The 20,475-nt window shown below is 41.4% G+C and overlaps 1 protein-coding gene across 1 annotated transcript in view; it reads right to left on the reverse strand.

Moving 5' to 3' along the window:
* Positions 1–11,965: 11,965 nt before the first annotated feature.
* Positions 11,966–20,475, reverse strand: part of GLB1 (galactosidase beta 1) — a 46,215-nt gene continuing 37,705 nt past the window's right edge. Inside the window, exons 15-16 of the mRNA XM_068404692.1 lie at positions 17,409–17,648; positions 11,966–13,371 (exon numbers count right to left, since the gene is read on the reverse strand). Coding sequence (XP_068260793.1) covers positions 13,111–13,371; positions 17,409–17,648 — 501 coding nt within the window. The 3' untranslated portion in view covers positions 11,966–13,110. The remainder of the gene's footprint in view (positions 13,372–17,408; positions 17,649–20,475) is intronic.

Genomic DNA, 20,475 nt, shown 5'->3' on the forward strand with positions numbered 1-20,475 from the left:
TGAGGCACAGAGCAAGAGCTCAGTCATTATGAGCACAGCACACATTTTTGACAGACTCTCAGGGCCCTCCTAGCTCTTCTTGGGGAGGATTCACATTTCAGCTCGGAGAGGGGGACTCCAGGGAAGAGCTGCCCACACTGTGCCCTTTCTGGTGGCCAAATCTGAAATGGCCCAGCCAGGAAAGTCCCCATCTGCATCCAGGTTCTGCAAGGACCATCACACATTAATTTAAAGGGTACCCAGAGGTAAGTGGATGAAGATGACCAGTTAATGCCATCTTCCATAAAAGGTGTTCTTCACTAGCGCAGGTAACAGGGTGTTATCTGTCTTAAAACACCAGAGAGCAAGGATTCCTGTTCGCAGGTGACTAAAAGAGAAAAAAAATTCATCCTCTGTATAAATGCAGCCCAAATACATGACTGATCATGCATTTGCATCATGCATCATACTCCTTTAGTTTCTGTGTTGGGTGGTTTTTTTTAAATTTCAAGTCATCTTGGAAATATTGAAGTTTTTCTGGGTTTTTAGTTTCCTGTTTGAGAGCAACAGCATGCATTCAGCATACGTAGCTCAGCAACTGCACACTGCCAGCTTTTTATGATTTCGGATGTTGCAAAATAAAAACTACTAAGGCACTCAGAACTTTTTAAAATTCCAAGATGTTTGTTTCCTTGCTTTTGCTTTTAATGACTACAGCAAGTAATCAAGAATCTGATCTGTTTCCACAGATATGAAACCATCAAAGGGACTCTCGGTGCTGCCAGCAACCTGTAAGACAACAAAGACTGAATGAAGATTGACATTACCAGGTCCACTCTTCTGCTCAAAAGAGGCCAGTGGCATTTGATCAGCTTCTGAGAAGCTCCAAGCAGCCAAGTTCAGGAAGAGACTTTTGTACCTGGGACAGCCATTGGAACAATGGGTGGACATCCCTGCATGAAAAGCATATTTGTCTCTTTTGCACCCCTTAAAATATCTCCACAGAAGTATTGTGGTTTGGGCAGGTAGATGGAAGAGAGGGTCCCTCCCTGACTTTCAGCCTGTTGCCATCACATACAAATATAAAGAGCAGTACCAGCTAGTAGTAACACGAAAGTATCTTAATCAAAGTGAAGACAGACCACAAGAGATCTTTGTACTCGCTCACAACTGGTAAACTGAAATTTGACCACAAGTAAGACCATGACCGCAGACTGAGTGACTTGCCTTTTCCGCTACCAAAGTACGCGGGAAAAGGTGTAAAAAGCACGTAGAGAAGAGAGAGAAGGCTGGCTTTTCCTGTGGCTTATGCCCTTGTTGCTTATTCACAAGCACGAGGAGTGGAAAGAAAATAAGGCTGGTTGACGCAAGGAGCAACCACGTTGTCTGCAGGCCTTGCAGAGAAACAGCGCTGAGACGCTGCAGAGCACAGGTCTGCCCTTGCTATCAAAAATCTTGTTTATGCTTTCTAGAAGACTGAAACCCGTAGTGCGAGGTGTCACACAGAAACCTGCAGCACTACGGAGAAGGGGCTGAAGAGTTTACAAAAGGAAAGAAAAAGGAAGTTTGGATTTAGGCCGTTTTCTCCTTAGTTCTGCTTCACCAAGCCACCCTTGCATAATGCAGGTCAGTACTCGCTTCCTTTCCTCAGAAATATTAGGGAAGCCCCAAAGAAATCAAATATTTCATTATTTCTGCTCTGAATTCTCATTAAAATTTTATTTTGATAGGGGAAAAAATTTCAGAAGTCCTTATGTAACTACAAATTGTAGAAAGAACTCATGGATTTGTCTTATTTAACACATTTTTTCTTAACAACTTCAATAGAATAAATCTGCATTGCTCAGTTAGCAGCTTATTCCACATACCCATAGAAATGTGCCAGAGTTTAGGAAAAAAGCTAGCATTAGAAGCAGAATTTCAGCAAAGTGATGAATCTTACTGTATCAGACTACCAAACAGAAAAGGGTTTTTTTGTTGTGGGTTTTTTTTTAAATCTGCTTACTCTGTTCGTGAGAATTTGCCTAGCAAATGAACTTCTGTTACTACTATAGTGTAAAAAACTACCGTGTTTTGTAGACTCTATCAAAATGGGACTATGTGAATAAAATTTAAATGATCAAATTTCAAATTAGCATTTATGAAAGGTCATAATGATCACCTTAAGTGATAATTATTTGACAATTTGCATCAGGGACTGAAAAGCAAGGTCAGCACTAGATATCCAAGATTCTGCAGAATTTTTGTGTGTTTTTTTTTCTTGGGGGGTGTGGCTTTTTCTTAATTCTGTGAATGGCTTTGTACAGATGCAGGGTAACTACTAATTGTGTCATAAACAGAAAAAAAAAAAGCTCACCTTTTCTGTAAGGTAATTCACAATAAAAAACTCAGTCATAATGTATGATAGGACTGAATGTGGCCTGGATTTTCAGGAGGGCACATGCCCAATTCATGATCTGTCACGCCAACATAAACCACTGGGTATGTATAGGCTTCCACGTTCCTGGAAAAATGTAAGAGGAGCTCTAGAAATGTCAACTACTTATACAGATATAGCTGTAGAAAAGCTGATACTCCCTAACAACAGAGCACATAAGTAGCTAGTATCAATGTTTACCTTAGTGACACCTCCTAACAAAATCTGCCATGTTTTCTAGACCTGAGGCTGCAAGAACCCACAAAGTTACTGCTTTGACAAAAGCAAAACAAAATGCAGTCCAAAAAAAAAAAAAAATAAAATTAGTGAGATCCTTCACAGCAAAAGCCACGTCTGCCTGGTCAGTGGAGGGCACAAGCTAGATGTGTCTATTCCAACAAGCGCAGCGGCTGAGGACCAGGTACGTGAGACATCATACAGACCCATCAGCCAGAATCACAGAATCAACCAGGTTGGAAGAGCCCTCTGGGATCATCGAGTCCAACCATTGCCCTGACACCACCATGTCAACTAGACCAGGGCACTAAGTGCCATGTCCAGGCTTTTCTTAAACCCTTCCAGAGATGGTGACTCCACCACCTCCCTGGGCAGCCCCTTCCAATGGCTAATGACCCTTGCTGAGAAGAAATGCTTCCTAATGTCCAACCTGAAGCTCCCCTGGCCAAGCTTGAGGCAGAATGCAACTGGCCCCGCTCACGTTCATGTGGACAATGCTTGTGCTTAGGAGAAAAACCACTTTTTATTACCTGCAGCTTACTAGATGGCTTCCACCATCTGCACTGGCTTCCTTGTAGTATCAGGTCACAGATTTAAACCAGGCAGAAGTAGCCCAAGCAAGTCCATCACTACCTATCGACCAGAGTCGATGTGCCCAAGAGACTGTAACACTCTTATCCTTTACTTCTCCCTGGGAGGGAGGGAAAAAAAAAAAAAAAAAAGAGAGAAAAAAAGAAGGGGAAAAAAAAAAAGCAGCCATTTTTAAGGTGCTCTTTTCAGCCTTGCCAGGGATCTCCATCAATTCAACTCTTGCATCTGCTACATGGAAATCAAGACTCTGCCCTCCCTTGTAAAACAAGGCATTTTACAGATGAAAAGTACTACAATGAAACTAAGTATTTGCTATTATAGAGACAAAAATCTGTCCGTTCATTGCCAGATTTCTCACCTTGTCTCAAGGCGTCAAGAACCATGCACACTCTTTTACTCACAGCCCAAGAAGTTTCATCTCCTTCTAGAGAAGACAAAAACAACTTCATGATGTATTACTCTAAAAAAAGCCTTTGGTTTTGAGCAATTTTTTCCTAACATTTCTCAGTCAATGGGTGACTGTTGTCCTGAATCATGAAGGTTTGCAGACAAAACCCCTACCCCTTTTAGACTTGCTTGCCTGATTTACTTCACCTTTTGACATTTGTCATCAGCAGGGGGTTTCATCAATTTGCATGAACACGCTAAAACAGGTAGCAGGAAAAAAATAAGTACTTCATAAGAATAGGAACATTCTTTCCAAGTCAAACCTGCATCACATTTTCACATCAAAAGGCATACAGCCTGACAATAAGTGAGTAAGCCCCAAAATCAAAATACGCTACGGAGCACAGACCAAGGCTGTTAAAAGAGAGCCGATGCTTTTCAATAATCTCAATCGCCGTACACCAGTTTGCATTGCAGAGTGTGAGCTTTAGAGTTTTCAGAGCTTTAGACTTTAGGGTTTTTTGCAAACTGAGTCATGGCAAGTGAGCAGCTGAATCAGCAGTCAAAGCTGAGTCTCTTCTACTGAAAAGACTTTAAAAGCACTGAAAAGCTCAAATTAGTAAGAAAAAAAAGACTTCACCTGAAATTTTCAGGTACTGAAACTCAGAAAGAGATGATCAGATATGCTCACCTTCAAAAGAGGATACAAAGCTAGATGGACCTCAGTCAAACTCAGTACCATTATTCTTACATAAAAAATACACTTTTATTAAATGAGAAAAAGAAAACAAAGACACCAAACAACATGAGCTAAGCTCTGTTATTTTTGAAGCCCTCGGCCTCCGAGACAAAAGCATTCTCATGTGCTGTGCCAATGGGACAGACCCTTGACAAACTCATTACACAGAGAGAAAAGAAACGGTGGGAATCTGTGAAATGTTCTTTCACCCACCTTGCAGGACAAGTACAACAACGTGGTTGTATTTCTGAAGAAGGCACTTGCTCACCAGAAACCGTAGTGAAACCAAACCAGGCATCATCTAGCCTTATTCTGTGAACAACTGAAAATACGTGATGCGTATCAAGGACTGTCAGAAAAAGCATGGTTTCTACCTTGAATTGCAAGGATAAAATGGAAGACAAGATGGTGATAAGCAGTTGAGGAGCAAGTGCCAGCAGAGCTACGGGTATTCACGACCTTGCGGTTAGGCGGATTTTTGTATTTTCCACAAGCTGCACATTCAGCCATGGGAGCTGAATCTTCACCCCAGTTCATCTCCTTTCTTTCATGTAAAATTTTCTACTTGTAGCTATGAAAATCTTAAAACTACAGAGCTCAGCATCATGCACCTTTGCCAGTTCAGTGAGATGCAAGGCCACAGCCTGTAGCTGGTTGGTGGCGGCTGCAGGCACCAGAAGGGAAATGATTTTCTTTCCTCTCTCCACTGCCAACCTGCTTGTGTTTGAAAAAAGAAAACAAAAAAAAAATTAAAAAAAACAACAAGTAACCCACTATTTATCTGGCACAGTATTATGCCTGCCCCTGTTTTCACAAGGCTTCTCATCCAGATCATGTTTTGTAACACTGAATATTCCTATTTGCTTGTATCTCCATAGTGCTTAAACACTCCCCGTTTCAGCACCGTTCCTATACAAAGGAGAAACAAATTTTATGCAAGTCAGGTATGTTACTACTGTAATCTTGTTTCAGTATCTTTGCACAGACTGGGTTCTTGAGAATTAAAAAAAAAAAAAAAAGCCTTTTGGGCAACTTCAGCATAGCTAGCTTCTGCTCTTGCATCTGAATTACTGGCACCTTCTGTCCAAGTTCTCTATTTCCTATGATGGGTGATCAAGTTTAATTTTGGGGTGGTGGTGGGGCATGGTGTGTCCCTTTTCTTCCAATAAAAGACATGAAGAGGAGTCCAAAATTTGGCTAATACTAAAACACCACACCGCCTTGGCATCATACAGTTAAAATTAGAAAGGATCTGTAGAATCTCCAGGTTTTCTTCAACACCTCTGAAACCTCTGAGTCAAAGCAAACAGACCTGAGAGGTTAGACTCGAAAAAATAAAAGAGAGCTGCTTCAGCAGATACCAACCAGCAGCAATTTTCTTCTATTTCGGCACGAGCTAGGTGGACTCAGTGCTTTACATAAAGTCACGTCTGCAGGTGTCTACATTTGGCTGTAGTCAAAAGACTCGCATTGTTTTAACTTCACCTTTTGAAGTAGATACTGCTCCTCTGGATCAAAGGACCAAAAGAGCAATATAGGAATGCACTGTAGCAGAAGTCACTGCTTTGACAAAATTTTGCAGGAAATCATGCTAACCCCTCATGAGTTCAGTAGTAGGTTCTCAGGTTCTTCAGCACACCGGATCTACCTATTCATGATTAATGTAAACCACATCCTAAAACCGAGGGGGGGGAAAAAAAAAGTCAGAAAGCTTGAAAGAAGGTATGTAGAGTGTGTGCAGGATCCAGACCCATCTCTCAGAACCTGAAGTCTTCTGGGAAGCCTCACTGGTATAGTGGAGTGTTTCAACATCCAGAAATAAAATTTAACATGGAGGAGGCAAGAAAGGAGTGCAAATTTTCCTTCTACACAGCTTCTTCCTTATCCCATACATGCCTGCTGTGAAAACAGCAACTAACTTTTTCAGTGAACAGGAGAAAGGTTACAGTCTAAAAGCTCAGTAACAGACATGGCATGAGGAAGGTTAGAAGTAAGCTATCAGCTTCTTTTCCTCCTTCTCCTCAACAATTCCACCTATGTTTCAGAAGGCCCCTTCATCCATAGCGCAAGAACACATCCAGATCCTCCAGCCACCACACAGCCATTCACCTTCTCCCAAGACAAGTGCTTTGGGAGAGTGCTATTGCAGAAATCCACAACCAGAGACTTATGGCTAAATTTAGACTACAGATCCATAGTGTTCAGCTTGTGCACCTGACCAAGATTTGTGGGACTTCCAAAAAGGAACCTCTGAATAGGATTTGGAAGAAAGGAGAAAGGTGGAAGCAAAGGCATCTTCATCCAGCTTGCAGACTAACAAAGGATAGGTGGAAGGGGTGGAGATCAACTCCGCTTCAGACAACCAAAGACACATTGAGGGAATTTTTTTTAGTTTCTCTACACATAAGACTTCCCTAGCACAAGAGGAAGAACCAGCAAGACTTAAGGAAGAATGAAACAGGAAACAGAGAAGAATAATTTCTTAGCCATAGCATTAGAGGCATGACCCACGATTGCTAGGCATTTCCCCACACGGTGCTCAGATCTGCGCTCTGGCGTACAACCAGAGACAACACAGAAAACGCTCAGTTAATATTCTCAGTACAGAAGCACCAAGTTTTAAAAAAATAGTGTATATACTTACAAGGACTAAAGAAACTTCACAGAAAAATCCTTTCAAACCATAGATACTAGCTACGTTTTCCTACTGGATTTGCACCAGTATTCAACAGATCCACTCTACGTAACAAAGGCCCTTTCTGTTGCAGTTTCAAACTCAATTCCCAGTTCCATTAGGCAGTCTTTTTTTTTCCCCCTTGTCTACCAAAAAAGAAAGCTAAATTACAGTCAGGCAGCTGTAAGCATGTTACCAAAGTGCAAGATAGCGATCTTATCACAACGCTTGCAAGGAGTCTGCTATGAATGCATGCTGGGGAGTTGCACGAGCAAGACTGTGCTGCCCATTACAACACTGCAGAGTTAAAAGTGGGACCTTCCTAAGACCCTGACTTTGGAGTCCTATCTATACTTGGCTCCTGAGGGACAGGTGTATGTGCTAAAGTCCAAAACAGGAATTCTTAAGTACGCTGCCAATTCCTTGGCCACAGAGACCACATATCCTACTGAAAGGGGTCTGCATAACCAAGGACCAGATACCAGCGCTAGTTCTGTGAAACTTATTGTAGGTAACACATACCTTCAAGAATTGCCCCAAAGCTAGGGACTCTGGTTGACTACTCCCATCTTTGATAATGTAATAAGCGACAGAAAATACCTTTTGAAAAGGGATTTTTAAACATACATTCTTTATTCAGCAAAAGCATGACAAAGTTCCCCATGACATCTTTTTCAACGTTTTTCCATTCAGCCCTTTGCATCAAGTCTCAAGATCATCTCTTCCTGCTCAGCTTTGCCTTCTCGTTGAAGGAGAACCATTAAAGCAGACGTCACTCTTGCGTAGCTTCCAGTTCCCATTGCCATGTGATCTTCCAGCCAGGACCTCGAGGCTGGCTACCACGCTTTTAAGTCCTGGCTTGCAAAACAGCTTTCTTGCAACTCAGTCGTGTCTTTCAAAAAAGCTTCTGCAGCACCTGGACCAGGTCATTGAGGACCTTGTCACCCTTTCATATCCTTGCTGAGTCTTCTCTGTGTTGCTCTGCACCTCTTAAAATGTCTGTAAATGCAGTCCATCAGGGAAGTGAGAAGGCAACAGAGAGGGCACACAACAGTTTCAGAGCACAAAGACATACTTCATGTTGGCTGTGGACAGTGAAACTGGTAACTGGCTTGCATACAGCAATGAAGACCTCAGTTAGCTGTTGACAAGTTTCCTAACAGTAAACACTAGAATAGCTTGCCTAGGGAAGTCTGGGGTCTCCATCACGGGAAACTTTGAAGAACAGGTTAAACAAATACGCTGGGAATACGTTAGATACAGATGACATTGGCCTAGGGTAAAGAGGCATAGGGCTAGATCACATCTCACAAACCTTTCATCTTGTATTATCTGTTAAAATGGTGTTTGCAGTCTGGAAAAGATACATAGAAGGAGATTAAAACAAAAATGTGGGGACTGCACATCAATCAGGGGGTCCTTCGGGAAGTTATGCTAGAGCATTTGCAAGCAAAAAAAGGAAGAAGATTAGCAATTGCAAAGCCATGTAACAGAAAAACATTCTCAAGTAGTTTCCTGCTGGTACAGAGACAACAAAGCCAGTAAATAACCAAGCTGCTGTCAGAGGCTCAGGTTAGGATCTGTCAGCACTGCGAGATATCTGCTCAAATCTGGATGGATTTCCAGGAAGAGTATCCTAGGAAAACTGTCAGAATATCCATTTTATACACACGGAGATGCTGCTGTTCCCCATGATTTCAATGTATCTGAAATGAGAATGCAAGGGGACTGCAGTAGTCTAGTCAGTCATCCAATTACATCAAAGTGACCAAATCCATCCAAAGAGAGTAGATTTCTTCCCTTTACAGTCTGAACTTATTGTTTTGTTAACAGATCGCCTTCTCAGTCTGGATAATTCAGTATCACCTCCTTCAGACCACACTGTTAAACACAGGATTCTGCTGTAACTGCCATTTCTGAACGCCTGACACACTTGCCAGGTAGATAATGTTTGCTGCCCAGTCAGGAGGATTATTTCTAGAGTCAGATTCATGTAAACATTCAAACTGTGCAAACAAATGAGTATTTCATCAGAAAACTGCAAAAGAAAACCACAGGCACTGTGGAGCCCCCAAAGAGATGGGAGAGCAAGGAGACATGGAGAGCTGCCTGCACAGGAGAATTACAAAGGGCACAGAGAGTCTAAAGGGGTATGGACAAGGTCAAGTCACAAGTGATTCAAGGACTGTGAAATTCTGGTCAACACTGAGGAAGATAATTATATTATAAACATATGGGAAAGAGTAGTCTCACACATAGCTGAATTTTATTTCGTAACCTGTCTACTGCACACTGTTCACCAGTTCATGTTCACCTACTAGCTCATTCATCCCAGGGAATCACATTTAAAAGGCCTTTATTCACACGTAGGCAGGATTACAGATCCCACTCCAGGGCTGGAAAAAATATCTGTGCTAAGCTGAGCCCCTATAGCTACACTCCAGGGGCAGATTTCAAACAGCACTCCCCAAGAGAATTGCAAAGATCACACCTACCTTCCAGGTGGGGCTAGTGTAAAATCTCCACTTCTCCCCACAGACTGATTCTGACTAAATACCAGATTTGCACTGATCTGCTGAAAGCAGAAAACACTGTGCCCATTTTTCAGCTGCTGTGCCAGCAAAGCACTTGCAAATTCCCGAGGACAGGCAGAAGGGAACATTTGAGGAGCCACAATTTTAGCGTTAGGAATATTCCTTCTTGCCATGCCTTCAGGAGGCAGCTGGCTCCACCAGAGAGACTGTCCCACTGAGCTTCAGCATCTGGAACAGATCACACGGCTACACTACAGATACTAACCAGGGGTCTGACAATGTTTTCATATGATGTCCTTCAAAACCAAATTGAAACTTGGTCAAGGTGAGCCAGCTAACTCCCCCACAGCCACTGTTCTCCTATGCATTTGGCCTTCAGTCAGAAGGTTTCATTCTGATTTCATTTTCAGCCCCAGACATGGACAATAGAACCACATTTGAGGACAGGTTAAAATAACTGACCTGCTTGAGACTGCAAAGGAGCAAATGCCAAGCTGTGCCATTCTGTATCACATACTCAGTCCCAGGAGGACAGCGTGCCAAGGCTAGGAAACCTAGGATAAGCCCCAGCCATGTAGCAGCAGCAGTGGTGTGGGCACAGCAATGCAGCATGAGACATGGGCAGGGCAGAACACTCTCCTGCAGCACCTACAGACGCATCCTGGGGTAAAGCAGCAGCAACTGACAACAGGTTGTTCTTGGTAGCGCTGTACTCTGAAGGCCCCTTGTCACAGAGGCCTCCCTTCCTTCTGCATACTCAAATAAATACACACCTCTTGGCAACCTCTAGCAGTGTTTTCATGTAGGTAGACCAGGATTAGGAATCAGGGCCCCAACTTTCAGTTCCTTTCTGTAGACAAGAGATCACTGAAAGCTGTAAACAGGCAGGTGTGCTAAGGAAGCTATTTAGAGCCCTACTTGAAAAACTTTAAGCCCATTTTTTCCATGTTGTTCTTGTTAGTCTTATATCTAACCAGTTGCACATTTGTAATCCTTGATGCAAAGCCTTTCTGCTTGTAATATCACAGAGTTATGGCAAAAAGTGAAGTCTCATGGATTACACTACGTTTTCACCAGTCTGATGTAAAACGAAATGAAGTTAGAATGAGACCCAGGAGTTCCACTCCCCTCACAGCACTAACTGGCAGAAAAATAAAAATACTCCTGGCTGTTAAAGCACTGAACTGTTGTAGGAATAACATCTAAATAGTACTGTCATGCTGCACGCTTCAAGCCACAAAACCCACAGCCGGTATGAAACTGATTCTGTTCCATTCCTTACTTTCAAGGCCTGGCTCTGAGATAATTAATACTTCATAATAAACTGCTTGCAGAGCATGTTCCGGGTCTGCACAGGGATGGTGCCAAGAAAAAAAAACAAAACAATCTGGGGTCAGGGCGAGACATACTTTACTCCAAGAATGAAGCGTGTCAGGTATTGAACACACAGCCCCCAGCCACTACAGTTTGCATTTGCGGTGGGAATTTAAGAGTAGAAACTCCCTGGCTCAGGTGAGCCTTGTGTCTGGTTTGAAAGCCCATCAAACACATAGCAGAGATGTAGATACTCAAGGGAGTGGTGCTCCTTTTCACTCTCTGCTCAGGTGACAGTAATAGTCCTCATCAGCTGAGAATGAACAAGTTTTTGCATTGGCCATCTCACAAAGGGTGCCACCTCTGGAGTTCACACAGCCCGTTACAACTACTTTGTTTTGCTTTACTTTGCACACGATCTTCATAACAGAAAACAAGAGACATCAACAAGAACTCCTTGTCCATAGAGACTTTAAAACCTTATTTCTCCCTTAATACTGTAACTGCTCATAACTCTTCCTCATCCCCTTTTTCCTTTCCAAACAAGCACAGGAAGGATTTAATCTTTAAAAAACCACTTTAATAACATGTCTCCATTTAGCCTGCACCCAGGGCTAAACAACAACCAGTTGTTCTATCACCCAGTCTCCCCTCCCCAACTGAGAAAGGGAATTGGGAAAAGGAGGGAGACTCGTGGGTTGAAATTTAAACAGATTTAATAAATAAAAAAACCAATATCAATGCTAATACAAAAGACACAAAATTATACTTAGCTCATAGAGTGATGGCAAGTCCCTCCAGGGATAGTAACCATTGAGAAGAGGAGAGAGGAGAACAGACCAAAGAGCCTCCTCCTCCCCATCCAGCTTTCCCTTTTATAGTGAAGGTGAGGTTAATGTCACAGCACACACCTGTGGGCCAGCCTGGGGCAGCTGCCCTGGCTCTCACTGCTGATGGCCTTGATCACCATCCCACAGCTGGCCACAGACTGAAACAAAATGTAACAGAAACTTGATTCTATAAATTTTACCCCACAAAACCAGGACACAATGTCAGACAAAAATCAAAAGAAGACACCACAGATTACGAAAATACTTGATTCCATCATTTTAATCTTTTGTTGTTTAAATCTTACCAAGGAGTTTGCATGATTGACATCAAACTCATAAAAATCAAAAAGAAGATTCAGTCTGTTGTAGAAAGTCAACTTTACTGACAGAGGTTGCACACCTTTGCAAATATCAGGCACTTACAAAGATCATTAGTTTACCGGAACAAATCAGAAGATGTGAATTAATGACTAAAAGAGAATTAAAATTCTTTAACTTAAAGCCTTCCACTTCCAAGGTGCTGGCCTATGAAAAACAGGTACTCCAGGCCCATTGGGGGTGGGGGGGGAGGGAAAGAGGAAAAAGTATCCATTAGAAGGAAAAGTGGCTCATTTTAAGACTACATTCTGCAGGCAGGTTAATCAGAGGCAACAGTCCAAGCAATGCAGCCTAAATTTTACGTATGTCCTTGTACTTATCTATTTACTTAAATCTTCAGAGACAGAAGTGAAGCAGTAAATTGGCTTCCAAGAGGGGAGAGATGCAGACTACAAGGTCCCTCCACGTTACTGCTGTTTGGACCAGCTTGCATTTGAGTGCTTTCTTCCACCGTTCTTCTCGCTGTTCCCGTGAGAAACCAATTGAAATTTTTCCAAGGTCACTTGCACAGAGGTGAAAACAAACGATGCCTGCTCAACATTGGCAGCGAGCCCCTTCAGAATATTGATACTAACCACATGATAAAATCAGCTTAAAGTGTCTAGTCTATTGGCAGCTCTGACCTACCAGTCCACACGAGCAAACAGCAAGCTAGTGAGACTGTGCAACCCTTTTGTAGGCTCCTCTCCCGTTGCAGAACATGGTAAAAAAAGAAAAGCATAAGAGGGTTCCTGTAATGTAAGCAGCCTACAAGGACTACGTTTTTACTAGACTGATGCGAACATTATCTTCCAGTTAAGTTCAATTTCACAGTCCAAGGCAAATTGTAAAGCTACAGCTTTTATTTTTTTAAGAGAATTTCAGTATTTCACTCCAGCAGATTTAAAAAAAACCAAAACAAGTCTTTGAAAAATTGAAAAAGTTGCCTCAGCTAAATAACTTACCGATTAACACTGAGGCTTTAAAAAGGGGAAGTATGATTTGAGGGAAAGGGAAGCAAAGTGGGGTAAGCTAAGGAAATACTCAAATCATTATGGATGGTTCAGCCGTATGTCTCTAACGAAGAGTTGGGGGGCATCGTTTCCATACTGTGTGGTTGCATTGATATTAGGTTTGTCTACAAATTCTATCTCGCATGCCTGGGTGCTGCAGGGAGAACACTCCAGCTCCAACACTGTTACGTTGTTTGGCACTGATGAAACAAGTATATTCCTTGGAACAAAAAGGGTCAGCTGAGGACCACGGTCCGGCCAGTAGCGACCAAGATTAAAGCCATTGATCCAAATTTGCCCCTGTGAAGAAAGAAAGAAAAAATAACAACATCTTAATAATTTGACAGAGATCAAATGAGGAAATAGCTTTAAGCATAATGCTCTTTGCATAGTAACTGAATTTCCTCCATCCTTCAATTTGATAGAATACAAAGGTAGAAAATCTGTTCAAGAGAATGCTAAAGACAGTCAAAAGAATTTAAATTACCTGATGAGTTAAAGCCATCATTAATATTTAAAAAGAAAGTAGTCAAATACTGCAGTAATTCCAAATATGACAATGCTTAGGAAAACACAATTGCAGGTTCCTGGCACTGAATTTTGTACCAAGTTTCAGATCAAAGCAAACCTGAAAATCGTATTTGCTTGAAGCCGATTGTTAAAAGGAGAAAGATCTCACAAAAGAAAAAAGCAGATTCTGATTCTGTTATGGCTGTCTGTACCAGTGTAAGACTACACTATCTTGGTAGTCCCTTTCTGTTGCATAATTTCATGAAAAAGATACAGCTTGTCTAGACACATGAAATTCAGATGTGTATTGTAATAGCTTAGTCAAGAAAAGGATTTGTGAAATCACACTGCAAGAGTACTGTATTTTGTTGCAGTTACCTACAACCATTAAAATCTTTGAGGGTATGCTAGCATTAATTTAAGTTCAATGAAATTGTGGTTAACTTAGCATACAAACTCTTTAAATTACTTTTTATAGCAAAGGCGGCCAGAACCACTAGTTCAAAATAGTGTTCTAACATTATAAATACCTTAAGTTCGAAAGATGAAACAAAACTGGGCAAGAGGAAAAAGAAAAAAGTCAAAACAGTCATTTATACACCACAAAATAAACACATTGAAGCGACACAAATGCAGATTTTTTCCAAAAGTCGATAAATTAGTGAGTTGCAGAATGTGCAGTAAAACTGCAAATGGACTCCTACTGAGCTGAGCTGAATCTTGGTTCGTTAAACAAGACATAAGGGAGGATACACAGCTGATTTGGACAAATAATTTGCTTTTACGCCTCCGAAGTGTCTTTTCACTATATGTCAAACAAGAGTTCAGTGGACAAGAAAAGGGATGGGAACAGATAACTGCATTTGTGTTTTCCCTCTTGCTTTGGCTTTTGGTAATTAGAATATAGAGGAAAACCAAACTAACTCATGGCATTGATGTACACGGATAAAAATAACATAGTCTGAATCAGTCTGAAAGTAAGGACTTTTAGTGCACTCTTGGTGATTTCTGAAGTTGTCTCAGCTGAAATCTGAATAATACTTTTAAAGGATTTACAGCAGCACAATTGTAATGTAGTGAGTACTGCTGTTCAAGCTGTTTGGGAGTGTTTTTCTTGTGTTTTCAAGTATTTATGAAACAAATTTTATGAAACTCACAAGAGAAATTTTATAAGGAGCTGGTACATTTGCAAACTCAGGTGAGTTATTTCAGCTCTGTATCTACTTCTGTGCTCTAAGATCCTATCTTGCACAGTTCTGCCAAGGTGTTAATAAACTGTGACCTCAAACTTTTTTTTTTTAAATCAAGTTTATCTTGCTTTGTGGCTTTTTTTTGCTGTATTAAAAGGCAAGAGACGAGCTATTTATTCAGGCTCACTACTCTGCTTCTGTAGTAGTTTTAGAAGAAAACACGGCATTAATGCAACCTCCCCACACACAAAATGAATTAGTGAGCGTACCCACCAGACAGGAGCCCACCTACTACAGAGAGTGACTGTAACCCTGGGGGAAGTAGGAGTTTACTGTAGGAATCAACTGCATTAAAGTTGTAACACAGGAGATATGATCAGACAGGTCTCTGTTTCTGATCTTAATCACTCACTAGCTGTAACTCATTTTTCCAGTAAAGCTATGAACTTAATTTCTTAACTCCAAACTGTACTTATTAACACTGCAGTTTCTAAAGACTGCACACTCAAGAGTTTGCATGCCCTAAACCAGCAAATCATGACACTATACACACTACCAATAAATATGCTCTAGACAAAATAAAGGAGGGGGGACTTCTATCTCCAGTAACAAGATTTCCTTTAGCAGGGTCAGCCACTACCACCCATGATTCCACAGAAATCAGGAACAGTCCTGACTCTAAATCCTCTTTTCTGTTGAAGAAAATAAAAATGTCTGATAAATCTAACCATACATTCAGAAGCATGTACGCTTAAGGGCATCGTGCTTCCTCAAGCAAGGGTGGAGAAAGTTTTATTAATAGTGAAGGGTTTAAAAACCACTGAAGGCAAGCGAGCTACAACATAGGTCATGACTGTTAATGCTGCGCCCTTCTTCTAGGCTGTCCAGCGTGTCATATTTCTTGTCTTCATAGGCAAAAGCAGGATCACCATTAGAACTACGTGTTTTCTGGGTACGTGTTGTTTCCAACTACTCAAACAGGTGGGTTTTAACCCCTATTAAAAGTCCCTCTCCACACCTTGGCATCAGCAATTTATACAGTGCCACTCAAGGAATTAAGGGCCAGATCCAGTGGGACCTTAGTGAATTTAAACCTTTATGGCCCTCTGCCTTAAAGGCATTTGCTCATTGGTACAGTTACCTGGAAGTCTCAGTTTCCACACCCAGTATCACCTCAATCTTATTACTCTGGGGTATCTTATTTAATACCTCGGTCCAATCCACATAAATCTTGAAGGATCAATTCAATAGCCCTATTTACAGTTTGTCTGGGATCTCTTCACCTTGACTGCTTTAGAGGGTGTGCAAACTATGTAAAACAGAGGTTTCTATGTTCAACAGATCAGAGGAAAAGATTCCCACCAATACATGAGAATTCTTGGACTCACTTGCATTTCAAAGATGAGTTTGCCAACAGGCAGGTATGGTCATCTCACTTCCCGAAGAAGATTTATGATTCATGGGGTCACAGAATTTACTGCAAAAGCCTCAGATTCTAGTTCCTGTGCAAAAAGCTATTTCTGGATTTTATTCAGCAGTTGTGTAAGATATGCACATATATAGGAACAGGGACTAAGTCAGACTTCCTCGTCCAAGCTCAGTGCCAGCAACACTAAGTGCCTGCAGTGAATCAGTCTTCTACATATTGGGAAGTGCTTTAACCACTACAATACTGTAGCTACACCACCAGCAACTCCTTCTACTCTGTTTTAATAGCAGTAAACTAATTGTTTCAGAAAGGAGTAATTTTGCTACCTACCACTATTACAGACACTTCCCTGAAGCCTGGACTTAAATGCTTAGGCCTCCAAGAGGAGTGGCACTTCAGTGCACACATTCTGCTCTCTGTGCCTCCCACCAGCTAGCTGAGCTGGTCCTTACACATCCTGCATGCTGGCTGTTTCAAACACGACACTGTGAAAACACACTCTCTGCTGCTCTAGCTATGCTCCAGCCCTGTGAGAAGTTCCCATTAACAGAGACCTGCCCACAAGCTTCTCATGGCAGTGCTCTCTGATCAGTTCGGTCCAGTCACAGGTAACCTCCAGAAGACAAGCAGTAACATCTTCCATGCATTGGATCCACATCTATGGGCACAACACCAGCACTTGCGTCCAGCTCTCTCTATGCTTTGTAACAGGATCCATAGCTCCTCACACAACACCGCAAACATGTTCTTGGTTACTTTTAATCAATCAATATAACCAAGAAAGTGTCCTGTAGCATCTCACTTCCTCCAGAATAAACAATTGTTTTATCACAAGGCATGTATTCACTTCTTCCTCCAAAAAGCTGTTTCTGCTCCACATCTCAAGACCCAACACAACTAAACACAGCATTTCTAAATAGCCTGACAGTTCATATTTCTGATTGTTGAAAAACTAGGGGGAGGGTTGGTGATGCTCCACTTTCTAGACCAATACCATGTCTCTTTTGAATATGTTTCCCTTCTCTTAATGATTTATCTCCAGATTTACTTAAAGCAAGGAATCCATTTCCTAGTCATTTAAATACATTTGAGACACCTCACCACTACAATCAACTTCTACCCATCCAAGAGAGGTGGACTTTGATTGTATATAGAAGTTTTGGTAGCTTTCCGAGCAGACTTCAAGTTCTTATAGCAAAAAGTGGTACCTTTGTCCAGCCAGGAAACTTGACATAGGTGTCTTGAGGCAAGTCTGGAATCCCTCCCGGAATTGAAAGTACACCAGTGTAAAAAGTAGGTGCTTCATAACTCAGTGGACTGCCAACAGATCTCTTTGGTCGGTCAAGGTGGCCATTAATGTCACGGTTCACTGCTCCATCTATGTCTAGAGGGTAGATTTCCCATTCAACAAGTATGTCTTGATCAAGAGTTAAATTTGAAACTAGACCCTAGGAGGTAGAAAACAAACAAACAAAAACACAAAACCATAACATAATTAGCTTCATGTTATTGAAGTTATTTGGCTGCAACTACAAATTAGTCCGGAATAAAAACTGAATCAAAGTACTTCCAACAGCTGCCAATCTGTATATGAAAAAAACACACATCTGGTCTTCACCAAGTTATAAGCTTTGCTTAAGAATAAAGGGTTTCATTTATTCTCGTGGAAGATCTGTTCCTCTTCGAAGTTTTGAGCTTTCACTGATGCCCAAGTGTTTTTCAAACTTTTTTCCCATAACTGTGAAAATTTCTGTTTTGCTTTAACACGAACACGATTCCAAAACCTGGGGCTTAATAAAAAGCACAGAAAGCATTAAATATCGTAAGTTTGAGATACCATCAAGAGATTTGGTAATACTGAGTCACTAACCCAAGACATTAACCTCCACAATAGCAGAGAAAGCAGTATTTACTTCCTACAGATCTTCTACAGCTAACATACAGTATCACAAAATCAAGGCACACGCTCCGTGACCCTGATTCAGTGAAATACTTGAAGCTGACAGTCAGCTTCAAGCCCACGGGGTCCTGTTTCATTTCTGTGGAACCATGAGTGCAGCACACCAGGGTACTCACACAACGAACGCAAAAGCAAGGTAAGGTCATGATTTAAGAAGAGTGAAAGGAACGTTAAGTTACCCCTGCATACGTCCTAAATAATAAGAGTTTCTAAAGTTTTGTTTCAGTGTAATGCAAAGGGTTGATTTTAAACCAATGCTGCAACATCCACATAACTGCTTGAATAGACCCTGCGTAGAAGCTGGTTTTCAGTGCAACTTAAGTTCTGTTGCACACACCACATGTCGAACAGGAACCACATTTTCCATGGCCTTGGAGGGCCAATACTGTGTCATGTGTCTTGTTCTGATGTCTAATAAGCCTTGCACTCACTCATCATCAGTATGAGCTCTAATTGGTTTTCTCTTCCTTTACTTAGATGCCCACTTTACAGAACAGGAACTTATCTTACTTATAAGAAAATAAAATATCTGCACCGAGTTAAGTGGTAAAACTTTTCTATACAACCTAGACTTTACTCTGTCTAGCAATCAATTCAAGTAATGCAACATAACTTTAGCCCAAACTTTCTACCCTGCCTCCCTAAGCTCATCTTTAGGCACTACAAACGGTGTGATTTTCCAAATGAGATGAAGTGCCTACTAAGCATTCTTACTTTGGTGTGCATAAGAATGCATATTCAACAGTCCAGATATGGATATAAATTTCCCAAGTAAAACAAAGATACAGGTGGCAGCGAGCAAGTGAAAAAATATAGAAAAAACAGAAACCACACTCTTCCTTCCTTTGTGTCCTTCAACAACAAGACTTAGATCAGCAGGATGCTGTAAAACCAAAACCCTTTTGAGATTGCTTCCCAAAAGCTAGATGCCTAGTTCTATTTCAAGCTCAAAAGAAGTGATAAAAACCCAGCAAAACAAAACCCAGAAAAGCTACCCTACTTGCTTAAAAATGCAAGGCTTCACAAGGTAGGAACCTCTTCCCCTAAAGTTATTTTTGAAAGTACAAAATATCTAAAACTCAAGGTATAATTATTCCCAGTTTTCAAAATCAACACAAAGGACAGCGTGAGGGAGGGATTCTATGGGAAGAACACATCTTCCAAAGCTACCCGAGAAAGGCTGCCTCTTCTGCGTGGAAGGACCCTGCTTTTAGAGGATTATTCTCACAATGCACATCTACTAGACTTGCTTTCACTCTTAAATCTTTAAAAGGTTGAAACCTTGGTGTAAGTGTGAATTACAGCTTAACCACAGCAACACTGAGCACCTCCTAATCCAACCTCTATTCTGTCACCTTAACTTAGCACTAAGCACATAGGTTCCTTATCACCTGGCCTGTTATTAAAAAAATAAACAAGCAAATGCAAGGTTTCTGCTGCTTCTACATGAAGGCAAAACACTGGGGAACGAGCTGCCCTCTCTCACCACTCAGACAAAGGCAAGGTACCTTGAAAAGACAGTATAAACAGAGCTGGCACTCCTGCTGCCCACTGAATTTATATGCCACAAGCACAGAAAACCCTCACTTGCTGATGCTTTTAATTCAGAGGCTTTCATACATCCGAAAAGTTCCCGCATATATTTAGTTTTGTTCTGATCAGGATTTAAATAACTCTATGCCTTCCAAAGCGTAAGACGGGTGAAACTGCTTTTTGATATGGTGAAAGCCTATAGGCTACCAGCTTTGCAAATGCTGAGAGTTATATTGCTTTGCTTTGACTAGAGGCTTAGCATAACTGGAAACACCTAAAAATCCTCATGACAAGACAATAACTGGTCAATTAAGTCTCCTTTAAACCAAGCCTCAGCTTCAATTCTTCCACGCTGCTTAATCATAACCAATATATCCTTCTTTAGCAATGCAAACAGGCCCATCCTACTCATGGCAACACAACACAAGTGTGAGAACGGGGGAGATTCTGCCTACTGGAGATCTTACAAGTCTCTTCCCAGTCTATGTTTTATGACTGAACTGGATTCTGTAACAGGCACAAACTCAACCAGGGTCTGCGGTCTCATCAACTAGGCTACTCAAGATGCATACACATTTGGGTTTACTTTTTCCCCTACTTAAAACCTTAAAAATGCTACTTCCTCACAGCATGTGTGCCTTTGCTTGATAACTCAACGGTACTGTTCAGGCACATGTCTTTCCTGTAATGTTTATCTTTCTCCAGCTCTTGCATCCAAACTAACCGAGAAACACTCTGGACAAGTCTTAATTCTGCTGTGAGACACCCATCACAGACGGAAT

This window comes from Nyctibius grandis, chromosome 7, assembly GCF_013368605.1.
Source record: "Nyctibius grandis isolate bNycGra1 chromosome 7, bNycGra1.pri, whole genome shotgun sequence".
Classification (NCBI taxonomy): domain Eukaryota; kingdom Metazoa; phylum Chordata; class Aves; order Nyctibiiformes; family Nyctibiidae; genus Nyctibius; species Nyctibius grandis.